Here is a 20,376-nt window from a genome sequence, read left to right as displayed (position 1 = left end):
GCGTACACAGAGAGAGAGAGAGAGAGAGAGAGAGAGAGAGAGAGAGAGAGAGAGAGAGAGAGAGAGAGAGAGAGAGAGAGAGAGAGAGAGAGAGAGAGAGAGAGAGAGAGAGAGAGAGAGGCGAGGAGACCCACGTGCCTATTGGTTTTCATGGAGACGCGGTTGAAGAGAGCGGCGCTGCCAGGGCTATAAAAGCAGACCGCGCGAGTAGTGCGGTTTGGAGAGGACTGTAGTTATAGCCTTCCTTCAGTCAACTGGACGGTGCGCATCGCAGATCACCGGGAAACCACGCAGAAACACACGCACACACACAGAGCGCGCAGCCATGAGTGAGGTAGGTGCTTCCTTCTGCTTCATGTCATCCTGCGGTGACTCTGGTGTTCTAAGCACTTCTAAGTTAACTGAGCAACAGAAACTGATGACATTTTAAGCTCAGTGTTGGTTGGTAAATAATTATCCTCCCAAACGTCGCGCTTTGCTCAGCAACCTGAACTTTTCATAGCTTCATCTGTTGAATTTTGTGCATGCCTGTATGTAATCGTGACATGTATTGCATGGGTGCATTTGGAGTAACAGTTTCTTTATTAATATTGTCTACCTGCACACGTGCCATCGGACCGCGAAATCAAACATGACAGTTTACCCCGCTGTGCACAAATTGATTAATCCCTCTGTTAATCATGACTCTGATGGAGACTGATGTGCAGTTGCACTCCTGCTGACTGGCCAACAATAAATTAAGGACAGTGCCAATTTTTTATTTATTTATTGTTTGAGATAGGCAGCAGGTCTGAGAGGCAATTGTCAACTCTGAAACTTGTAATGACAGCCAGGGCGCAGGACGGTTCCATGAGACTATTAGATATATATATCCTTGTTGGTTAATATGGCTCAACTGTGACATTTCAAACTAAAGCTCAGCCCAGTATGAGCACATTCCAGATGAAGCAGAGGCAGTATTGACCTACACGGTTAGTCCATGCATCATGTCATTGGGGGCCGAGCCATTACAACTTGTATGTGGACCAGAGTGGAGATTAGAAAGGACCCCCAGCGAGAGTCTTCCCTTAAAGATGATTCACAGGCAACGAGCACATCCAATAGTCACTGAATTATTCAAGGCTTGCTGCTAACCCAGAGAAATAAAACGTTCTCACAAAGTGAGCCCTGGCTCCAATCAGACCCCGTCATGCGTTCGTTCACCCCAAGGAGTTGGGCCCACTAAAAGCACGGAATGCAGTAGAAGTCATCTTTGAATCTGGATCCTGCTGTATGTTGGACGGTGACAAGTCCTGGTGTCTCCTCAGCTGCAGCATGTCGTCCTCCGTTGAAGCTTTATTATGTAGAAAACTGCAGAGACATTCCTCGATAATATGAAATAAAGACAAGTTGTTTGTGTGTAAGTGTGTGTGTGTTTGTGTGTGTGTACACTGTTATGAACACCAGCTGCCACTTCAACCCTTATGAATCTTTTAACGCAGACTTGCGATGTCACACACACACACACACACACACACGGGACACAGTCAGGTCGTCGACTTCTCCCCTACCCTCTGGTGTACTGCTGTACAGAGTGAGGACTCATAAATAAGACATTACACATGAAAAAAAAAACAATGCAGTTGCATCTTATGTCAGTGATGGATTCATGTTCCTATAAGGAGCCATGGCCTGAGACGAGAATGCGTCGCTCTGAATGAATAATTAAAATAAAAATAAATGCCGGGCTCCGTCTCCCTCCACGCTCCACCGCTCTGCCTTAACTCCGCTCAGACTCACACAAAGTAGCAGAGGGGATGTACATTTCTATAGAATCATTCTATAGAATGAATTGTTATATTGCGCCAGGATACTGGGGCCGTAACCGAGTCTCTGGTTGGTATTGCTGCGGCTGATTCATCTTCAGCTGCGTCCATAAACATCAAGCAGTTTGAGGTTCCTGTGGCGACGGTAGCTTAAATGGGTGGACTGTCACCATAGTGATGAACAATTCAGCATTCCCCTGCTACACTATCTCACAAATTATGACAACACGGAGGCTGGTGTTCACAACACTTTGGAGTTGGAGTCTGTCATTTCACCACATATTAGTATTTGTGTGGCTATTTCTAGAAATCAACCCAGTTTCCCACCTTAAGCTGAGCGTGATTTGCAGTAGATCATCATTCATAGTCGTGTAATCATTGTAACATCAGCCTCTATTTTGAGATATTGTGCTGTTTTGATTTTGTGTAACAAAACAAGCATCTTTTCAACCCATCTGATGTGAATATTCACGCTGTCATTTGTGTCTGCTGTCGTACTGTTTGGCTCACATGATCCTCTGGAGACTTACTCCCCCCTCTGCTTGAGCCTCAGGTTGTTTAACAAAACTTTAATTAGATGGCACTCGGTGGAGAGGCTTCAGCCAGATGCCAAGCGGTTGCCAAGATATGTCAGTTCCACTTTAGAGATGTTCAGCAAACGGTAATGATCTCCTCCGTACCCCAATGCAGGTTAGCCACTCACCCGAAATCATATCTGCCTTGATCCCCTGGTTCAGAAACGTCGACATTCAACAAATGCACAATGGCATACTATTTTCAGGCAACTGGGTTGTCATCTGTATAAATCTGCTTGAAAACGCAATTATCGAGGATGCCCACTTTAATACTGCCACAGGCGACCCTGTCCTTCAATCAATGCATTGACATTTAAGTGGTCTCTCGCTGTGTTCACCCACCACGCACTGTAATCACAGTGAGAGCGGTGGCTATGGTGACTACTTGGCAAAGCCATTTGTTTCATCAACCAAAGTGGACTAGAGCCCTTTTTTTATCAAATTAATGAGATAAGAGTGTAAAGTTGCTGATCACTGTAAAAAAGGACAGCATGCTGAGATGGGGAAAAGTAGTCAGGGATGGATTCCCTTAAAACTCCCTTTTTGCTGACTGAAGACTGACAAAGTGATTGCAATCGGGCCCAAAGCGCTGATTAGATTAGAGAGAAAAGGCCCTCTGCAACTCCAGAGTAAAACGTTTAAATACCATTCGAAGCGCTTTGGGTTTTAATGTGATTCTGACCCGAAATGTAAACACAATTTAAATCCACAAATTCTCTGTGATTTGTTGCGAGGCTCGTAGATTTGACCTTAATCCGGCTTTAAACAATGAACAGAGATTATACATTGAAATAATCTGTAATCCATCTAAACGGTCAGCGGTCTTTGGCGGTGCCTTCCTTCGCTGTAACACCCCAGGCTTTGCGGAGAGAAAACGACAAACATGTGAACGGTCAACACAAGAGGAAACCACAGCAGATTACACCTCAATTGCCAAAATCAGTGCTATAGTAGCGTCACCAGTTTTTGCGTAGAACTCACAGGCTGTTCAAATGTCACACACCATTTCTCAGAGGGATTGTTTCAAGTCTCACAATGCTGTTAATATCACAGACTGCCTCATAATACACTGATTCAATCTGCAATATTATATAGTCATCTTAAAGGAATACAAAAAAACTGTGCTGAACACATAAGCATATACACTACATTATCCATATGTCTCTTGTAGATTATCTTATTGCACTTCAGCATGGGCTGAATGAGGATTAAAACAATAGATTTGTAAAACTGTACTAAATTAAATCTACCAGTCGGAAAGATGTCTCCTCATCCGCTGACCCAGGCTTCACCTCCCCCTCTGTCTCCCCATGCTGCGGCTGCCTGTAACTGACACAAACAATAAAGTCACACTCAAGTGAGCCAGCTAATTAGAGCGCCGATCCAAAGGAAACAACACAGGATGTGGCGTACCTGAAAACCCTCTCCTCGTTTTTTTTTGGGGGGGGGGGGCTTTTGATCCATGCATTTTGTTTTTGTCACTTGATCTGTTTGCTGCGCCACTGTGAGCAGCTACAAAACAGTAGTGGAGTGTTTTTTGGACCTGGATGGAACGTGAGCCAGATCTGATCCCTGTCAACATCTGCAGATCGATTATTATAGTTACTTTGTGCAGCAGAGCAGTAAAAATGTTGCTCATTCCCCCTTTTAATTACATCCTCCAGATTGTTTCCAATTGCTTTCTGACAGATAGTGAGAAGGAATGGTCTGTGCAGTTTGATGTATGCTGCTGGGAGTGCCATACTCTGCCTAATGCATGCTAATGTTCTATGGGAAAACCATGCTGCTATGCCATTAGTTTCACTTGAATAACTCCAGCTGGAAGGCAAACTGTACCTCCCTTACACTGTAATGATGCTGTTGTACATATTTAGGTGATTGAAAGAAGTTTCTCCTCGGTGTAGCAGATCTGTTGAGATTTGAAAGGGGCATTTCACCCAAACTACAAAAACAACAACAAATCTCACCAATACCTAGTGGTATGTATAATGCAGCTGTTTTATTTTTGCCTTTATATGTTTATTATAAAGGTAATAATAAACTCTATGGCATATAAGCCTTACTACAATATCTAAACATTACCCATTTTCCAGGCTAGAGAGAGTGGTGGCAATGCTAACTTTATCAGTCACTCCTTTTTACCCATTTTTTTTCTTCCTCTAGAAAGCTGTCTTCAAGATTAATAGTACCAATTTAATTGAAGTCTGGGGTGTAACTGACTCACTTTAATTAGTGAATGTGTCAGATAAAGATGAATAAGGAAGGCCAGCTTTCATATTCTAACTTTTCTGTCTAAAACAACAGTCTCATTGCACGAGAAGAGGACACTCTTATTATCCCACTGCTACATAAACATCCTTTTTTTTTTAACTGGGAACACAGTTTCAATTGTGGACAGACAATTTACAACATTACACCAACTTTCAGTTGACATATTTTCCTGAAGGGCTGGTAGTGAATCAGAATTGGCTTTCATTATTTTCTATATTATTGACATTAACCTGGCAGATGAACGAATGACCTGCTTTGTTGTGGACAGTTAATTAGTTGGGAAATGAAGTGGGTCTTGGATTCATACAGGAGAAGAAGTCTTAGATCTGGAGTCCAGTATTCATTCGGAAGCGGTTTTGCTTGAGTGTCGGTGCAAAGTTTTGACAGCTAATACTGTATAGATAGTAGAGTTTCACTGATTATCTCTGTAAGGGGTCTCAACTCTCTCGCAGACAAAGGAAGGCCGCATGTCTCCTACTGCTGCATCTTTTGTCAGCAGAGCAGGGCCAAAAAATCAGCTGGTTCTGGCTTACAATCAAAACGTACTTAATAACAAACAGAAGCTAAACAATTACAAACTGGAGTACACTATCGATAGAATATGTTCTGCGGATCAGAGTTAACGCGCCCCCACCCAACAGGCCACCTCTCAGGTTACCTGTAAGGTGGCCAGCATTGAGAACTGAAGAGAAATCCTTGGCAACAATGTCTTATAATTTAAAGTCCTCGCCTGAAACTTTAAAAGTCCATTATCAGCTTTGTGATTTGCTGACATCCAACTGTCCCCTCTTGGCTTCGGACAGTGTCCACTCTCGGCTGACCTCCTTGGTCCGCCCCTCCTCATCTTGAGCGAACCCCCCTCGTTCCATAGGGCTGTATTCATCAACATCTCTGCTTGATCAATACGTCTCCTTCCCCCACTGTTCACACCTCACATTCCTGAAGTCGGCCTCTTCAAACTCATTTCTTATCTCAAAGGTCCCTGTCTCTCCCTCACGGCTCAACACTATACTTTTAGTTTAATATATTCAATGGTTATGCTTTTATGGTTTAACACTTCTACAATTAAACATGTTATGACACTTTATTTAATAATATCTTTGGCTTAAAACTTATAAATAAACATTGGCATAAGATGTCCACCACTAGGGGTGCTATTAAACATACTAGGAATGCTTTCTAAACTTAAATTCTTCACATCTCCAACTTTTTTAACAGAAAAGTCAGTGACGACACAGTGTAGTCCGCCATCGTGGCATCATCACCCCTCGTTCAGTCAATCATCCCTCAGCAGTGTCACTCTTCCCTGCCTTCCAGTCTGCTGGTGGGGAGGCTGCACAGGAGTTGCAGTGATGCTGGGATGAGCTGTCTGTGACCTAGTTTCGCTGTCTCTGCGTTAAATTGTTAATAGATCCTGAGTGCAGCATGGAGTCTTTCTGGGGAGCCCAAGCTGCCATAAGAACCAAAAATAGCCCCCCCACACACTGGGAAGGTAATTTATTTATTTCACCAATTCCCTCCATGTTCACTCCAACCCTTCGTGCCGGCGTGGTGCTTCATAAACACATATAAGCATCACAAAAGGAAGCGGTGACGGAAGCGGCAGAAATTCAACTCATCCTGACTCTTTGGATGCACATTTGAGCCTTTGCTGATACTGCAAAAACAATCTGTCAGCTGTAATTCATTTGTATGGATGCACTCTGCAGCAATAACAGTCCAAGTATTGCTGTTTCTGTTCAAAATCAGAAAACAGAAAACTAATCTAAATATATTGAATTATTAAATGCAATACTCTGGCCAAAAGCATGCCATCTATTTCAGTTTCTTTTCAATCCAAAACATCACTGAAAAGGGAGAACAAAATAATAATTTCTAGTGTTTATCAAGCTTTGCACATCGTCAGTCAACCTCGGCAGACAGAGCCATATGTGGCACATACACTGTGCAGAAGGACATCATCATTAGCAATGTAATTATCTTCATTGCCATCCATTTGTCAAGCTCCCTCTGTCTCCGGCATATGGGACTGGGAGCAAGCAAACACGGCGGTTCGTCCTCGGGGACGGCACGGCATTTCTGCCTGCAAGCTGCGCACAAGCCCTGCTCAAACACCAGCCGGCAACACCAGGGTGAGGCTCAGTGTAGCTCGCCACATTATTGGCACTGACGGCATGAGAGACTCGCCATCCCTCGTCCAGCTTCCTAATGAGGAGCCATGCTGTTTGGCAGGCCTGAAAGAGTGTCTGTTGCTTTGGTTTGTGTGTTTGTGTAGTAGTCTGGTCTAGTATTAAATAAGCATGATAGTATGATCACTATTATGATGAATGGAGATAGTAAACTGTAGTCTGGTTGTGTCCAGTGAGCTCAACCCTGAGTCAAAGCCATCACTAGACGAGAACATCAGTATTAGTTTCATCAGCTTTTTTTGTCAAGTGACAGCATTTTTAAAACTTTCTACAATATCTTCACATAAGAACTGCAGTGTGGTTAAATGGCAATAGTCAATATATTTATATTAAATCCTCTGTACACCCACACAGGTGTTTTCACTTAATCTGGCTGATTCAACCTCTTCTCAGGACTGTGTAGAGACTAATTGACTGACATCTTCCTGCGTCTCCGGTTAGCTTTGTGGAACCTGTAGGGCAGGACAAATTGCACCTTCTTCATTATTGTTGGTAGATGCCGCTTGTAGTGACGAAAGCACAGAGAATCATCATCCTGCAGTTCCTTTCAGCTCTACGGAGCTTTTCAGCTCTATGGAGATTTTCAGCTCGTCGTTTTTGGAAACAGCTGGTAGATGTTTTCAGTGAAAAAGCTCCTAAAAACCCATTGTACACCACCTGCTCAGCGGTAAACAGCAGATAAACCAAGTTACCGATACTCTGGTGCACTTATTGGAGCATTTAGCAGCTATAGAGTAATACATTTACCTCAGGAGACCAAAGCAGAGCTAAAACGTGAGTGAATATTGGACTTACATTAATTGTGTGGCCAAAAACACGACTCCAAATAATAGATAATGCTACGCCATTACTGCTGGATGTGTAATAGCCAAACTGTTTGCTTCATAACTTTATAAGATGTATGTCAATGTTGTTGTGTTTTAAGTTAGTTCCCGGTCTGTGATTAGATCTCCAGTCACTTTTGGACTCACTACATAAAGGTTAGTGGCAGGAGGGTGTCTTTACACTCACACGGCTGTAGTCAGCAGTTTGCCTTCAATTTCACTCATTTTACATCATGTCTACAATCCAGTCAACACAGAGCTGGACTAGAGGTAACAACAATATGGTGAGTTAATTTGTTCTAGTCTCTTAACCGTCAGTGCACTTGAGATATTTTTCAGCAATTTCAGCTCTGATAAAGTTTTAAATGTATTTCATCAGCAGCCAGTACGGTGGAGCAGCTCAGATTCTAACTGGAGCAAAAATTCAGTATGGCTCCTAATCTTACTAATACTGCACAGCAAAAGCTGGTATTGAAATGAACAGATGTTAGGATGGATCAACAGTTTGAACATTTTAAGTGATCCCAAATGACAGCAAGAAGTGTGAGGACAAATGAAATGTATTATTCTTAATGTCAGATGAAGGTGTAGATGGTGAATGTTTGAGATTGTTGGTGCGTTAACGTATCTCTGAATGTGGCACTCATCCACTGCTCTAAGAAGGAGACTGATATATGAGCCTTAAATCTAAACAACATGGTATTTCTTTAACACTCACTGAATACTGGACTATGTGGTGGCTTCCCAGTGGACTTAGCTTGTTTTGAGATAGTAATCACTCACTCAGACAGTCGGGTATTAATTCATCACATCCGCAGCACTGAGATGCTTTTCTGCCCGTCACCCCTGAAATTAATTTGGAGGGAACCTCCAGGGTACTGTACTGGGGATGTAGGCCGATACAATGGTGGTGTTTTTTCATAACATGCTGCTTTGAGCAGCTTTAGCGCATGGATAGCTCAGGCATGTCATTACATTCCAGACCCTTTAACCCTGTGTGAACCCGGCAGATTCCTACTGGCTGCTCCAAAGCCTAGTTTAAAAGTATGTAGGTCCCTCCCATCTGACTGCTCCCAAATGTAGATTAAAAATTGGAGTCCTCTGTCATCAGCGCTCTGACAGTTCACAGCGACCTGCCTGAGAGGCTTAGCCTGGCCAAATCTCATCTTCCAAATCACCATTCAAACCTCTTTTTGGGGTTAGTTTCACCTAACTCTTAATGCTTCTTCTTACCTCTAGCTGCTTCTGATTTGATCAGCTTTTAAAAGTCTTTTGTAAAGCGTTTTACAAAGCATTTCTAACTGCGGTGTTTCTAACACTGCTATAAACTTTCTTTTCCTTCCTCTTTGTTTCTTCAGTATTTCTAATTATATACAGCAAAAGCTCCTGTGGCACCTGCTCCTTTGCCAGTTGCTTATCATCGTGATAGCAGGCTGTGCCAGCCCCTGTATCATGTGTGATCCTTTTAATGAGATGGGAATGTGATGAAGTGGAGGTCACAGCCTGGCAGGTGTGAGGGTTAATGAAAGGTGGACATCCGCAGACAGAGAGAGAGGAGTTCAGATATGCTACAATGATGATTCCATGCATCGGTCTGAATCATTCTCTCAGTCTGTGGTATGCTCTGTGCTTACTCATACAAGGACCCCATCATTTGTACTGGATCTTTGCAGGCACCAGACGAAGGTATTCTACTGTAATCTGCTACTTTAAGACGGTGCCACATTGAACGTTTTGTGTCCAGTTAACACCTTCCAAGATAGATTTTTGTTTTTGTTGTGTTGTTGTTAAGGGGATTACGTTTTCTAATGAGTGTAGCCCATTCAGTGAAACAGCGGTTAGAGTGTCTTTAGCTTCCATAATGTGACATATTTGGGACTATTTGGCCGATTACAATGCAAGAGGAAAGTGTGAGTGGTGTAGCGAAAATGGAGCGATGCAGAGCTGTAGAGGACCGTTGGTCTCCACTAACACCTTAAGATCAGGAGGAGGAAGACAAGGCAGAAAAGTATTAATTAGAGCTAAATCATCACTCTGCTGGCTTCTACAAGCTAACGGTCATGTGTTGTTTTATATGATAAGAGAGGTTAGCTAGTCAGCGCAGTTCACATTTAGTTGGATACATTTATGTATGTATCACAGGAAGAGAAAGAAGAAGGATTTGATATAAAAATTACTAAATTATGAATCCCTTTGCTGATATGAATAATTTTTGGCACTAACTATGTAGTAAGGTAAGCAGTCGCATTACTGCTCACATGCACTTGAGTGTGCATGTCAGTCAGTTAACTCTTCACCGTTCAAAGGCACTTCAGGATTCCCTTGCATCAACAGTAAGCAAACGCATCACTGTTCAAATGGCCACGACATTCAGTGCTGATTCTGATTCTTGAGTCCAGTGATGAGTTCAGTCTGTTGCTCATCTAGGCTGTAATGCTTAATTCAGTACAAACTTTGGCCTTTTTCAAGCACTGCTGACAATAGCTGTTAGCATTAGTTATCAGATTATGATTGTTTCTGTTTTTTTCAATAGGCTTTTCAATAGGCTGAGCTGACAGCGTTGCTATCAGTCACCACTGAGGGAAACTCCACTGCCAAAAGCTACTGTTCCCTTAACTGACAATGACGATTCAGTATAACTAACATACCAAGTACTGCTTAAAACCCCTTTGGGATTTTTTTTAAAATATATATATATATATATATATATATATATATATATATATATATATATATATATATATATATATATATATATATACTGTATATAACAGTGACGTACGGTGAGGTTCGTGGCTGGTGAGGCACTGACACTACATAAGTCAGATTTACAAATATATGAACCCAATAGTGTAGCTTATATCACCATTCAATTGGCAGCTTGCACATTGACTACTGGTTGTTTTTCATATCAGCATTATTTACACACACATAGGTAAGGTATATATTTGATTCCACCGGGAGCGTGTGCGCTGCGACCTGCCCCACCGGGAGCATTTCAGAAGCGGAAGGCTCGCTGGCACCACCCGCGAAAATCGTGAGATCCCGCGATAATCTGCATAACAACCACGGATGTATAAAGAAAACGACAAACACATAAACGGTTACTTTACCTGTCCGACGTTAAATTGCTGTTGATTTGGTCATATTGCCTTGTTTTTTGAGACATTTTTAAGCTTGGATATAGAATCTTACATTTTTGTGGTCAAAGCAAAATATAAGAAGAAGAAAAGTGTAGAAGAAGAGCAACGACAGATCAAGCATAAACCCGACCCATGGGCTCTCGCATGCCCTCTTCTTTGAGGCAGAGTAGTGTTTGCCTCCCCTGTGTGCTTTTTCACTGCGGTTTCTGTCAGATCAGCGACACAAAATATGTTCTACACATACGCAAATTCAAAAGTAGTGTATTGTGCACTTTTATTTTAAAAGTACTGCTATATGAACACAAGTGCAATAACACTTGGTTTGCAAATACTTTAAACAAATAAGGTGCTTTTTAACAGCAGTATTCCCTTTACACAGTAGCAGTTATATTTCTTTACTATCTGTGCTCAGTGTGCTGACTTTATTTGAAACGTTCCACTGCTGTGCAACATGAATAAAATGTTCCGCACACGTTTCAGCAAAATGTCTGTCTTCTGTTTTCATGACAGTCAGAGCATGTGAATGCAGCTCCCACTGTTCATCAATATAATGCACTGTAATAAATGTCCAAACCTGGACTCAAGATGAACTGACTCGATTTTGGTGTTCAAAGGTCATTGTAACTTCACAAAATCTATTTTTTTTTGCCATAACTTGACTGGTTGGTGGAGGCGTACAACCACAAGGCAGGAACTCTAGGTTTATTTTAAGAAGACTGTGGTCTTAGAAAAGTTACATAATATTGCCTTAAAAACAAGACAAAGACAACTTATGAAGAAAAAACATCCTGCCATGGAGGAAATACCTCAAACATGGCAAAGCTTTTACTTGGACAGTTTGCGATGAGTTCAGGCTCAGAAGCTGTGCTGTATTTGGTAAGAGGAAACATCATTTAGCTGTGATGTCGTACAAGGTATTTGATTTAAAATCACCCCCAAAAGAGAGGCAAACATTAGCTTAACTTCAATTTTCTCATGAGGTTTTGAGTCCTTTGTTAAAAATGCTGCTGGCAAACTGAGCGACAATACCTCCTCAGCTGCTAGAAGTGAATAAGTTATAGGAATCAAGCGGCGCTAAGCTCGAGATGAGCCACAACAAACATCTCATTTGAAATTCACTCACCGCTTCTGAAAACTCTCAAATGAATTTCATGCAAATGCCCCTTTCTTTTCACTGTTTTCCCTTTGTGTTTATCAGGCACATTAAAGCAAAGCATGTGCTGCGATGAGAGAGATAGAACCTTCACCAGAGTGGAGCGGTTGAGCAGAAAACAGGGAATAGTGTGGGGGAAATGTGCTAATGTGCAGAGAGTTATCCCATTGCACATTAGGACTGGAGCTGTTATGTAAGCCCCGACTGTATCCAGGCAGAAAGAGAAAAAGAGAGAGAGAGAGAGAGAGAGAGAGAGAGAGAGAGAAAGAGAGAGAGAGAGAGAGAGAAGGGTGGAGGTTGTTGTAATAATGATGATGATGATGATCTAAGTACTGTTTTGCTGCGAAAAGAAGAGCAGAAAAGGATTCACTCCCTCAGTATGAGAATATATACATTATTGTTGCTTTTAAGTCATAACTTTTGAGGTTTGGGGAAACAGTGTGGTATGACTACTTTTATAAACAACACCAGACACAAATAGCACACACTTCATCATGGTGTGATCAGGGAGATATTTTAGCTGCAAATATTTCATAGCTTAAAAGAAGTCTGACTCTTTGAAATTAAATAAGCTCCCCTCAAATCTGTCGGTGTCTACTGCCATGGTCATATGCTCATAGTGTGAGAAGGCTATGAAGCTAAAGGCTAAAGCAGCATCACAAAAAGTTGCAGCTGTTATTGATCTCAGCTTATATCGCATTTGTCTTCATTTCTCGATATTGCGCCGCATCTTTCCACTGCGCCGAGACAATCACTCAAACCTGACTGTCGCTCTGCTCCCGGACGCCTGGATTCCTTTGCTCATGTTCTGGTGGGTGGAGGTGTGATGTATGGTGCCATCACTGCGTGGCACTGAATACCAGAGCACAATCAAGCGGATGAGAGTCAGTGTGGCGCTGGGAATCCCGATGGCATTGACTCACTTTGAGTTCCGTGCGTAAACAGAAAAACAGATGGCCACGCTGTCCAACTAGTTTCTCTTCCACCGGCTCTCGTGATGGCACATGGGGACAAACAGGAGGAAGATGTCGGGTTTCTCATGCCAGTTTTATTCTTGCTTTGTTCCCACTTGATGCATTGAAACTGCTTTGGCATTTGAAGTTCATTGGATTAATAATTCAGGTGGAGCACGGTGAGATGGAGAGATGGTCTTTGCTGGGTAGATGAATTAATGAAATACAATGTTCGCTAAATTAAATCACACAACACATATCTGCTCCTGCATTGATAATAAAATTAATGTGGAAAAACATCGGATGTTAAGTGAATAATTGGAAAATGTAAAGATCTGAATTGTGAAACTGCTGCAAAACTTCTCACACACACTGTAGCGTCTCTGCATTTGGAAGCTGAGTGCATCTTGTAATGTTGCAGAGGAGCAGCGGCCTGTCAGGGGAGCATTCGGGAGCTGTTAGAGCAGCACCAGAGTGAGCGTGCCCCTACAGCAGAAACATGGATTATAGATCAGCATATCTGGTCCCAGCTCCCCTCATACAGAGTTCACTGTGACTGGGTTTAGTGAGAGGATGACTTCCTATGATGTTCTCTCCGTGGGGAACATTCAGAAATGTCTTGGAATTTAAATGTTAATCTTACTGCAAATGAGCATTTTGTGGAATGATTTAGAAATTAACAATATCTAATAGGAAAACGTTATTAGTATTCCACTATTGACACAGGGTGTTTGTTTTGTGTGTTTTCTTTGCAGAGACAAGCATCTGGAGCAATGACTGGAAACAGCAAACCATCTGCTGGCCAAGGTATTTTATAACCATCATGCTCATCAAGTATGCAGAAATACAGAATATTACTAATGTTACATTTTTAGCTATTTATTGTATGGTGCATAGGCAGCTTCTCGATTACATATAGTAAGAGAACAAAGCTTTGGCTATTGTTGCCTTTTTTATTAAGGAAAGGAAATATATATATATATATATATATATATATATATATACACAGTATTTCATACTAGTAGAATTATATCTAGGGAAATAAAACTATATCACACAAGCACAATCAATCACAGTGAAAAATTGCCTGCATTAGTTGATATAGGTAAGGGACAATCCTTGAATCACTTATTTTTTATAATCATAAATTATCTTCCATCAGTCCTTGATGATTGTAGAACTCATCTGTTCGTAGATGACACAATTATGTATTCATTAAAATCTCCAACCCAGTCGCTACAAATTTGTATCGGTATTGTAAGTTTATGCAAACCACAGGATACGCTAAATGTCAACAACCTCTACTTCTTCTACTGCAACCATGCGTAAAGCATAGCCTGTAGCTAACTAACTAAAACTAAACTAGTTAAACTACACTAGTTTGTTCGCTCCAAACCTGTTGATGGAAACGCACCTAATTCACTTTTTTGTGTGGAAACTCGACTACTGCAATGACTTGTCAGGACACTCTTGAAAAGGTGATGCATCTTGAACGACTTATTTTGTGAACAATAATAGATTTGTTCTGTTAGTTCAAATAGTATCACACATATTTTTTCTAAAATGTCGCAATATTCCAAAATGTACTGTATTTCAGAGTGAGACCAGAGATAATTTGCCAGAGAAATTGATTTGAATATCTCTGTTGTGTTTTTTATATAAGAAACAACATACCACAGGGGTTATGGTGAAAGAAAGGTTTCCTCTACCATGGCAGCAATTCACAGGACAGAGAAACACTTTGCAAACTTGGCCATGGTATTGTTGGCATAATAATGTAATTCAAACCCTGTGAGTTATAAACGGTAAAACTGGGATTGGGGTACTTGGCAGGATTCTTTGAATTTCATAAATGGTGTTAATGTCATGCTGGCAAAGTTGGAGTATGCAAGAACAAAGTCCTGTTTCTATAATGAGATGACATTTCCTGTCTGGCTTGAATTACCAGTAGTTAACTTAGCTTTAAAAAAAACAACTAATATTATGATGAATATACATTGAACAGGTTGTGTCCTGTTACTTGGTCTCTTAGTTTCAGTCATGCAAGAGGATACTGTATATCTGTTAAGTACTTTCTGCAGTCTGCACAGCCACAAAATTAGGTTTCACAGCAGCATATGATACAATACACGGAGGAATCACTGAATGTAATCTCCTCCACTGAAGTGAACCTTCTCTTAACAGAATGAATACAGCAGGTTAATAGCAGCCCATTCCCTGCTAAATGGCTCCGTGGCCCCATTCGGCACATAAAGCAGCCCTATGTACCTGGAGACCATGTGTCACCTCTCTCCGCTCTCTGGGGCTGCTGATAACACTGTTAGGACCCCGTGTTGAAATGGATTTCTGTCCCAACTTCTGGGATGATGAAGTGTATTGCAGCTCAGGGTCAGTCCGCAGGGAAACACCTCAACAGTGATCAGGAGGGATTTTAGGCAGCTTAATTGAATTTCATAGAGGCATGAATTGCATTCATTTGACATTTGCCCATTTCCACACTTTTGCCCATTTTATATTGCTTTTTGGTTTAGGAAGGTTACTGAACTCTAATTCACTCCAATAAATGAACAGTGTTGGAAAGCTTTGTATAAGTTTCTTTCATCATTTATATCATATTTATTCAACACATTATCACAATATTAAACATCGGAGACCTGAATTATAAAAGAGAGGGGGAAATGAATAAAGAGATGATGATCCCTCAGTAAAGATGTTGAACACATACATACATTTACATACATACACCCTTAGTCACTTGTGTTTACCGGCAAATTCACAGAATATAATATTGTATCTCTTTGAATTTATTAAGAGAAAGAGAACAGGACGCACAGAAACATTTCCCCCAAACATCTTCATCATGAATATTGTGAATATTTTCTTCACATCGGTTTCACAAGTTTTTCAATGGAAAGTTGCTTTTTTCTTAATGTCAACTGGATAGCTGTGACGACCTGTTGGCATTGACTGAAAGAGCATCATGTCTGTATAAAAACCAATAACTTTTTAACCCTTTTCCTTTGGACACAATTACTCAGTTTGAGGGAATAAATCTGTTCCTTTTCCATTGTTTGTTAATATATTGTAGTCAAACCCGCGGGTTCAGTTTTTATTGCTTGACTTCACCGTGTTGTGGTTTAGTTGCTCAGTGCTCTTTAGACTGGGCCGTCATCAATCACAGTCCATACAATCTTAGGAAGCTTTAAGTCCCACAGGAACCAATTTGACCGTGACCTTTCACAAACCTCTTATGGAAATACTTCCATCATTCATTGGGGCAATATGATTCATTCATGCAGCAGCACGACACATTACTGAAACTGTGACGTGCCCTCTGTGGTGTAAAGGTCATTGATGCTGAGGAGCAGGTGTAATTTGTGTGTGTGTGTGTGTGTGTGTGTGAGAGAGAGAGAGACAGAGAGAGTTTGTGTGCCTTCTGCAATCATTAAATATGAATTTGCTTTCATTGCCACACGTGTCATCCAAGGGCCTCAAGGTCAACAAAAGGTTCCATCCAAACGTAAGTCGGCCATTTGGAAAAATCCCTGTTTATGCTACAGCGCTCACGCCACACAGCAGGTCAGCACAGTCATGCACGGTACTGCATGTCAACTGAGTCGCTCGCATAAATAACTCACTGGGTCACATTGCATAAACCAGAACCTTTTCACTTGTTTTAATCTGCCTTTTGTGTGTTTGCACTGACTTGGCTTCAGTCTTCACTGTACACTTGTTATTTGGGCAATTCAAGATGTGTTTTTTTTGTTTGGCTGTACATGATAATGTTTGTAATATTGAACCTTTAAATCTGCAGTGTTTTTTCCCCCTCTCATTTCAACGAGTCTTGTCTCGCCGTCTTCACACAGGATGGTGTTATACAGTATGAATATGTACAAGTTTGACTGCAAGTCTGCTGCTATTTATACATGCATGATTAGATAAGATGAGATGAGTCTGTCTCCCGTCATAAAAGACCAATGTGTTCTCTCTCAGACTGTGGAAAGCATGTAACCTTCTTCGTTGATATGTGGGCTTCTGTACTGTCCTTTTATTGAATGTCAGACATCTGTAATGACATTTACATCTGATATGATGAGGTCACCCAACGAATGAACAACAGAAAAAACCCCAACAGAAAACCTATTTTCTCTGCATGTTTTATGTTCCTTCTCTTTGAATAAAGTCTATGTCAATAATATAAGTTATTTTTTACCCTGACAAGGATCAAAATTAAGAAATAAATAAAGAACAGACTAATTCTCAGCACAAGTTACTCACTTGGGTCCATCTCAGTCACTACGTGGGACACAGTCCCACATGGTTCCCAAAGAAAAGCGAAAGGAAGCAACTCCGTGCTGCTCTAGCGGAGGATGCACATTTGCCATTCTTCTTCATCCGTCTTTTCTCTTGTAAATGCAAAAACATTTTTTTTAATATGGAAGTATATTGATGGCAAAAAAATTGGAGAGCGCAGACCAAATTCTGTACTTCTGTACTGCTTTGAGCTAAATGCTCATGCATACTAAAATTTGCCGGTTAGCACTAAACACAAAGTACAGTACTGGGAAATATTTGACCATCACCCATAGAGTAGTAGTGCCTGATAGGCAATGTGACGGAAATGTGAGGGACAGCACGAATGTTGTCATCATAAATAACATAAAACAAGTTTGAGTCCGAAGATATGCAAGTTGGGTTAATTGGAGACTCTGAGTTGCCCACGTGAATGTGAGCGTGAATGACCGTCTGTCTCTTTGTATGTCAGCCCTCTGACTGACTGGCAACCTGTCCAGGGTGCACCCACCTCTGGCCCAATGTTTCAGCCCCCCCACGACCCTCTAAATGATAAGCAGGGATAGCTAATGGAGGGTTGGCTAAAGTTTCTGTATGATCAAGAGCTTTGTGAATCCCCCCCCCCCCCCCCCCCCCCCCCCCCCCCACTCCACAGATGAGAAGATCAAGAACAACCTCCCCCAGGACTTCGACATCGACATGGACAACCCGGATACGGAGAAGGCCGCCGTGGCCATCCAGTCGCAGTTCAGGAGATTCCAGAAAAAGAAGCAGGATGTGAAGTCGTAGAGCGGAGCGCCGTCCTCTGAGTCGTCACTCGATGTGGGCCTGGTCTTGCATGTCATTTAAACTGCACCGTCATGAACTGAAAAGGAAGGGTGGGGGTGGGGTTCCTGAAGGTGGAGGGTCGGGTGGTGGGGTGGTCTGGGACTAAATAGTAACTTTGTGAAAGTCTGTGTGTAATTACAAACTTATAATGACTATGATATACAAAAATTATACATTATCAAAGTCTGGGTGTGTGTATTTAAATCTTTGCTATAATTTAGCTGTTTCTGTTTTTTACTTCAATGACATAGTGGAGCTACAGTGGAGCTTAAAGTTTAATAGTTTTTCTTATGTCACAATCAGTGTAATATACCCATGTTAACAACAAGGTAAAATAAGTCTTCTCATAAATTATCAAACACTGATTATCTATAAATCAGGGGGGAATATAAAGCCACATGCATTGCTGTGATTGACACTTTAACTTGGGTCACGATTCCATCGACAGTCTTAGCAAAGAGTCTTAATCAAAAGATGTTTCAGCTCCACTGGAGGTCTGTTAATGGCATTTCCCTCCGGCTGGGTAAAATGATCCCATACAGTTGCCAGTGCTTTCACGCTGTATGAGTGATGCTTTTAAAATCAAACCAACGTCTAATTTGACGTCGGAGGTCTCCCCTCCATCACTTCTTTTCATCTGATGACATGAACCTCTCAGAGCTGTGTGTCTTTGTTGAGACGCTAGATGTTGTGCTTGGTAATTGATTCCACTTGTGTTTGGTTTCCATTGTTCTTGTTCCAACGTGATTTAAACCACACCACTGTTCAGTTGCCTCACACATGTGAAACTGTACACACACACACACACACACACACACACACACTTATGCATGCCATTTTGCACAGAAACACACACACACACACACATACAGAAAAATAAATAAAGATATTGTAACGGAGTGCAAGTTGATATGTTAATAATTAATTAATCAAATAAACGGATGATACACAGACCTGGAATATATATCGACAACTACTTTCAAAAGAGAACTGTTCAGCGGTGTTGGGATTCCATTACAGAAATATATTCCACCAGCCTGAATGAGTCTGAGTGTCCGAGTCACCTCATCCTGATATTGCAGGTTGAAGATCTGTAGAAGAAGGTGGCAAACACTGCAGCAAGCCCTGTCATAAAGGCTGGCTGGACCTCCTGACATATAATCCTCTACCTTAGTAATGTCCTGGGGTCAATTTGACCCCATTCAATGTTTAACGTCTCTAAATAAATGAGACATCATTTTTTGGGCTTCATATTTAATGAATTTTCCTAATTTAATGGGGACAACTGGATAAACATATACTCAACATGTTGATATGCAAACTGATATGTAAAGACATTGAAACACCCAAAAAATATCTCTTTCCAATTTTAGGTCAATCAGTGAGATTTTATGGTGATCTGCATATTTATCCATAGTCGTGTAACAGGTATTCTGGATGCATAAGGGTTTGGGTGGCAGCGAGGTTGTTTTATTTAAAGGGCTGTTTAGGTAGTGAAAAAAAAATTAAGTACCTGACACAAAAACTTTGGTAGCAATTATAAGTCTAATAATTTTCTGGAGGTTCAAATTGCTGGGGTGAAATTGACCCCAGGATAAGAGGTGTTAGTAAATTTGAAGGTAACCGGAGGGTTAAATGTTTCAGAAATTAATGTTGACATGTTTTATATGTCAGTAATGAGTTGGAATAAAGTTGACTAAAGAGTTGAAACACAGAGGCGGGTGATAATTTATATACCTAATGCTTTGTAAACAGTCAAACCAGACGGGATCATTTTTGACCCCAGAGGACAACAGGTGTGATTTTGTGCTGCCATTAGAAAAATTCAAATGATTCAAAAACAGCATCCTCACTAAACTTTGATATATACCTCTCTGTGATCAGTCAAATAGTCAAAATAATATAAAGTCAAAATAATTCTTTGTTTCATTATATTTTCACTCAAAAACAGGGTGTACTTTTATGTAAACAAGGTCTATTGGCCCTAAATTCCAAAAAGAGGGGGAAAATGTGTGGTAATGGGTTGGACTGAAGTAAGACTAAAGGTGTAAAAAATAATTGATTGACAATTTATACTTTATGCTTTAAATAACAGTCAAACCAGGCGGGGTCATTTTGACCCCAGAGGACAACAGGTGTATGGCAATCGGGAGGACATTACAAGGGTTTTAAACATGGTATCCAACATAAGAAAAGGAGAGTGAAAAGAATGATCGTAGGGAAACATTTTAAAATCTACTGCTACATTTAACTTGACTTACATCCAAAACAGCTGTTAAGTTAAAAAATAATGTCAAATACTGCAGCAGAATACACTGTTAGTTTTTTTAAATATATAAACT

General features: G+C 41.0%; 1 protein-coding gene across 2 annotated transcripts; it reads left to right on the top strand.

The window, feature by feature from the left end:
• Positions 1–161: 161 nt before the first annotated feature.
• Positions 162–18,987, top strand: pcp4a (Purkinje cell protein 4a). Of its 2 annotated transcripts, XM_068721339.1 has the most exons (4): positions 162–334; positions 13,669–13,720; positions 16,401–16,433; positions 17,862–18,987. In XM_068721339.1, the coding sequence occupies exons 1-4, from the start codon at positions 326–328 to the stop codon at positions 17,993–17,995; spliced, it is 228 nt and encodes a 75-aa protein (XP_068577440.1). In that variant the 5' UTR covers positions 162–325; the 3' UTR covers positions 17,996–18,987. The 2 variants fall into 2 exon arrangements, with proteins under 2 accessions (XP_068577440.1, XP_068577441.1); XM_068721340.1 differs by lacking the exon at positions 16,401–16,433.
• The last annotated feature ends 1,389 nt before the right edge of the window (positions 18,988–20,376 follow it).

This window comes from Cebidichthys violaceus, unplaced genomic scaffold (genome assembly GCF_023349555.1).
Source record: "Cebidichthys violaceus isolate CVI_PGR_0920_01 unplaced genomic scaffold, fCebVio1.0.p SCAF_27, whole genome shotgun sequence".
Classification (NCBI taxonomy): Eukaryota; Metazoa; Chordata; class Actinopteri; order Perciformes; family Stichaeidae; genus Cebidichthys; species Cebidichthys violaceus.
This window is presented reverse-complemented; position numbering and strand designations above follow the sequence as displayed.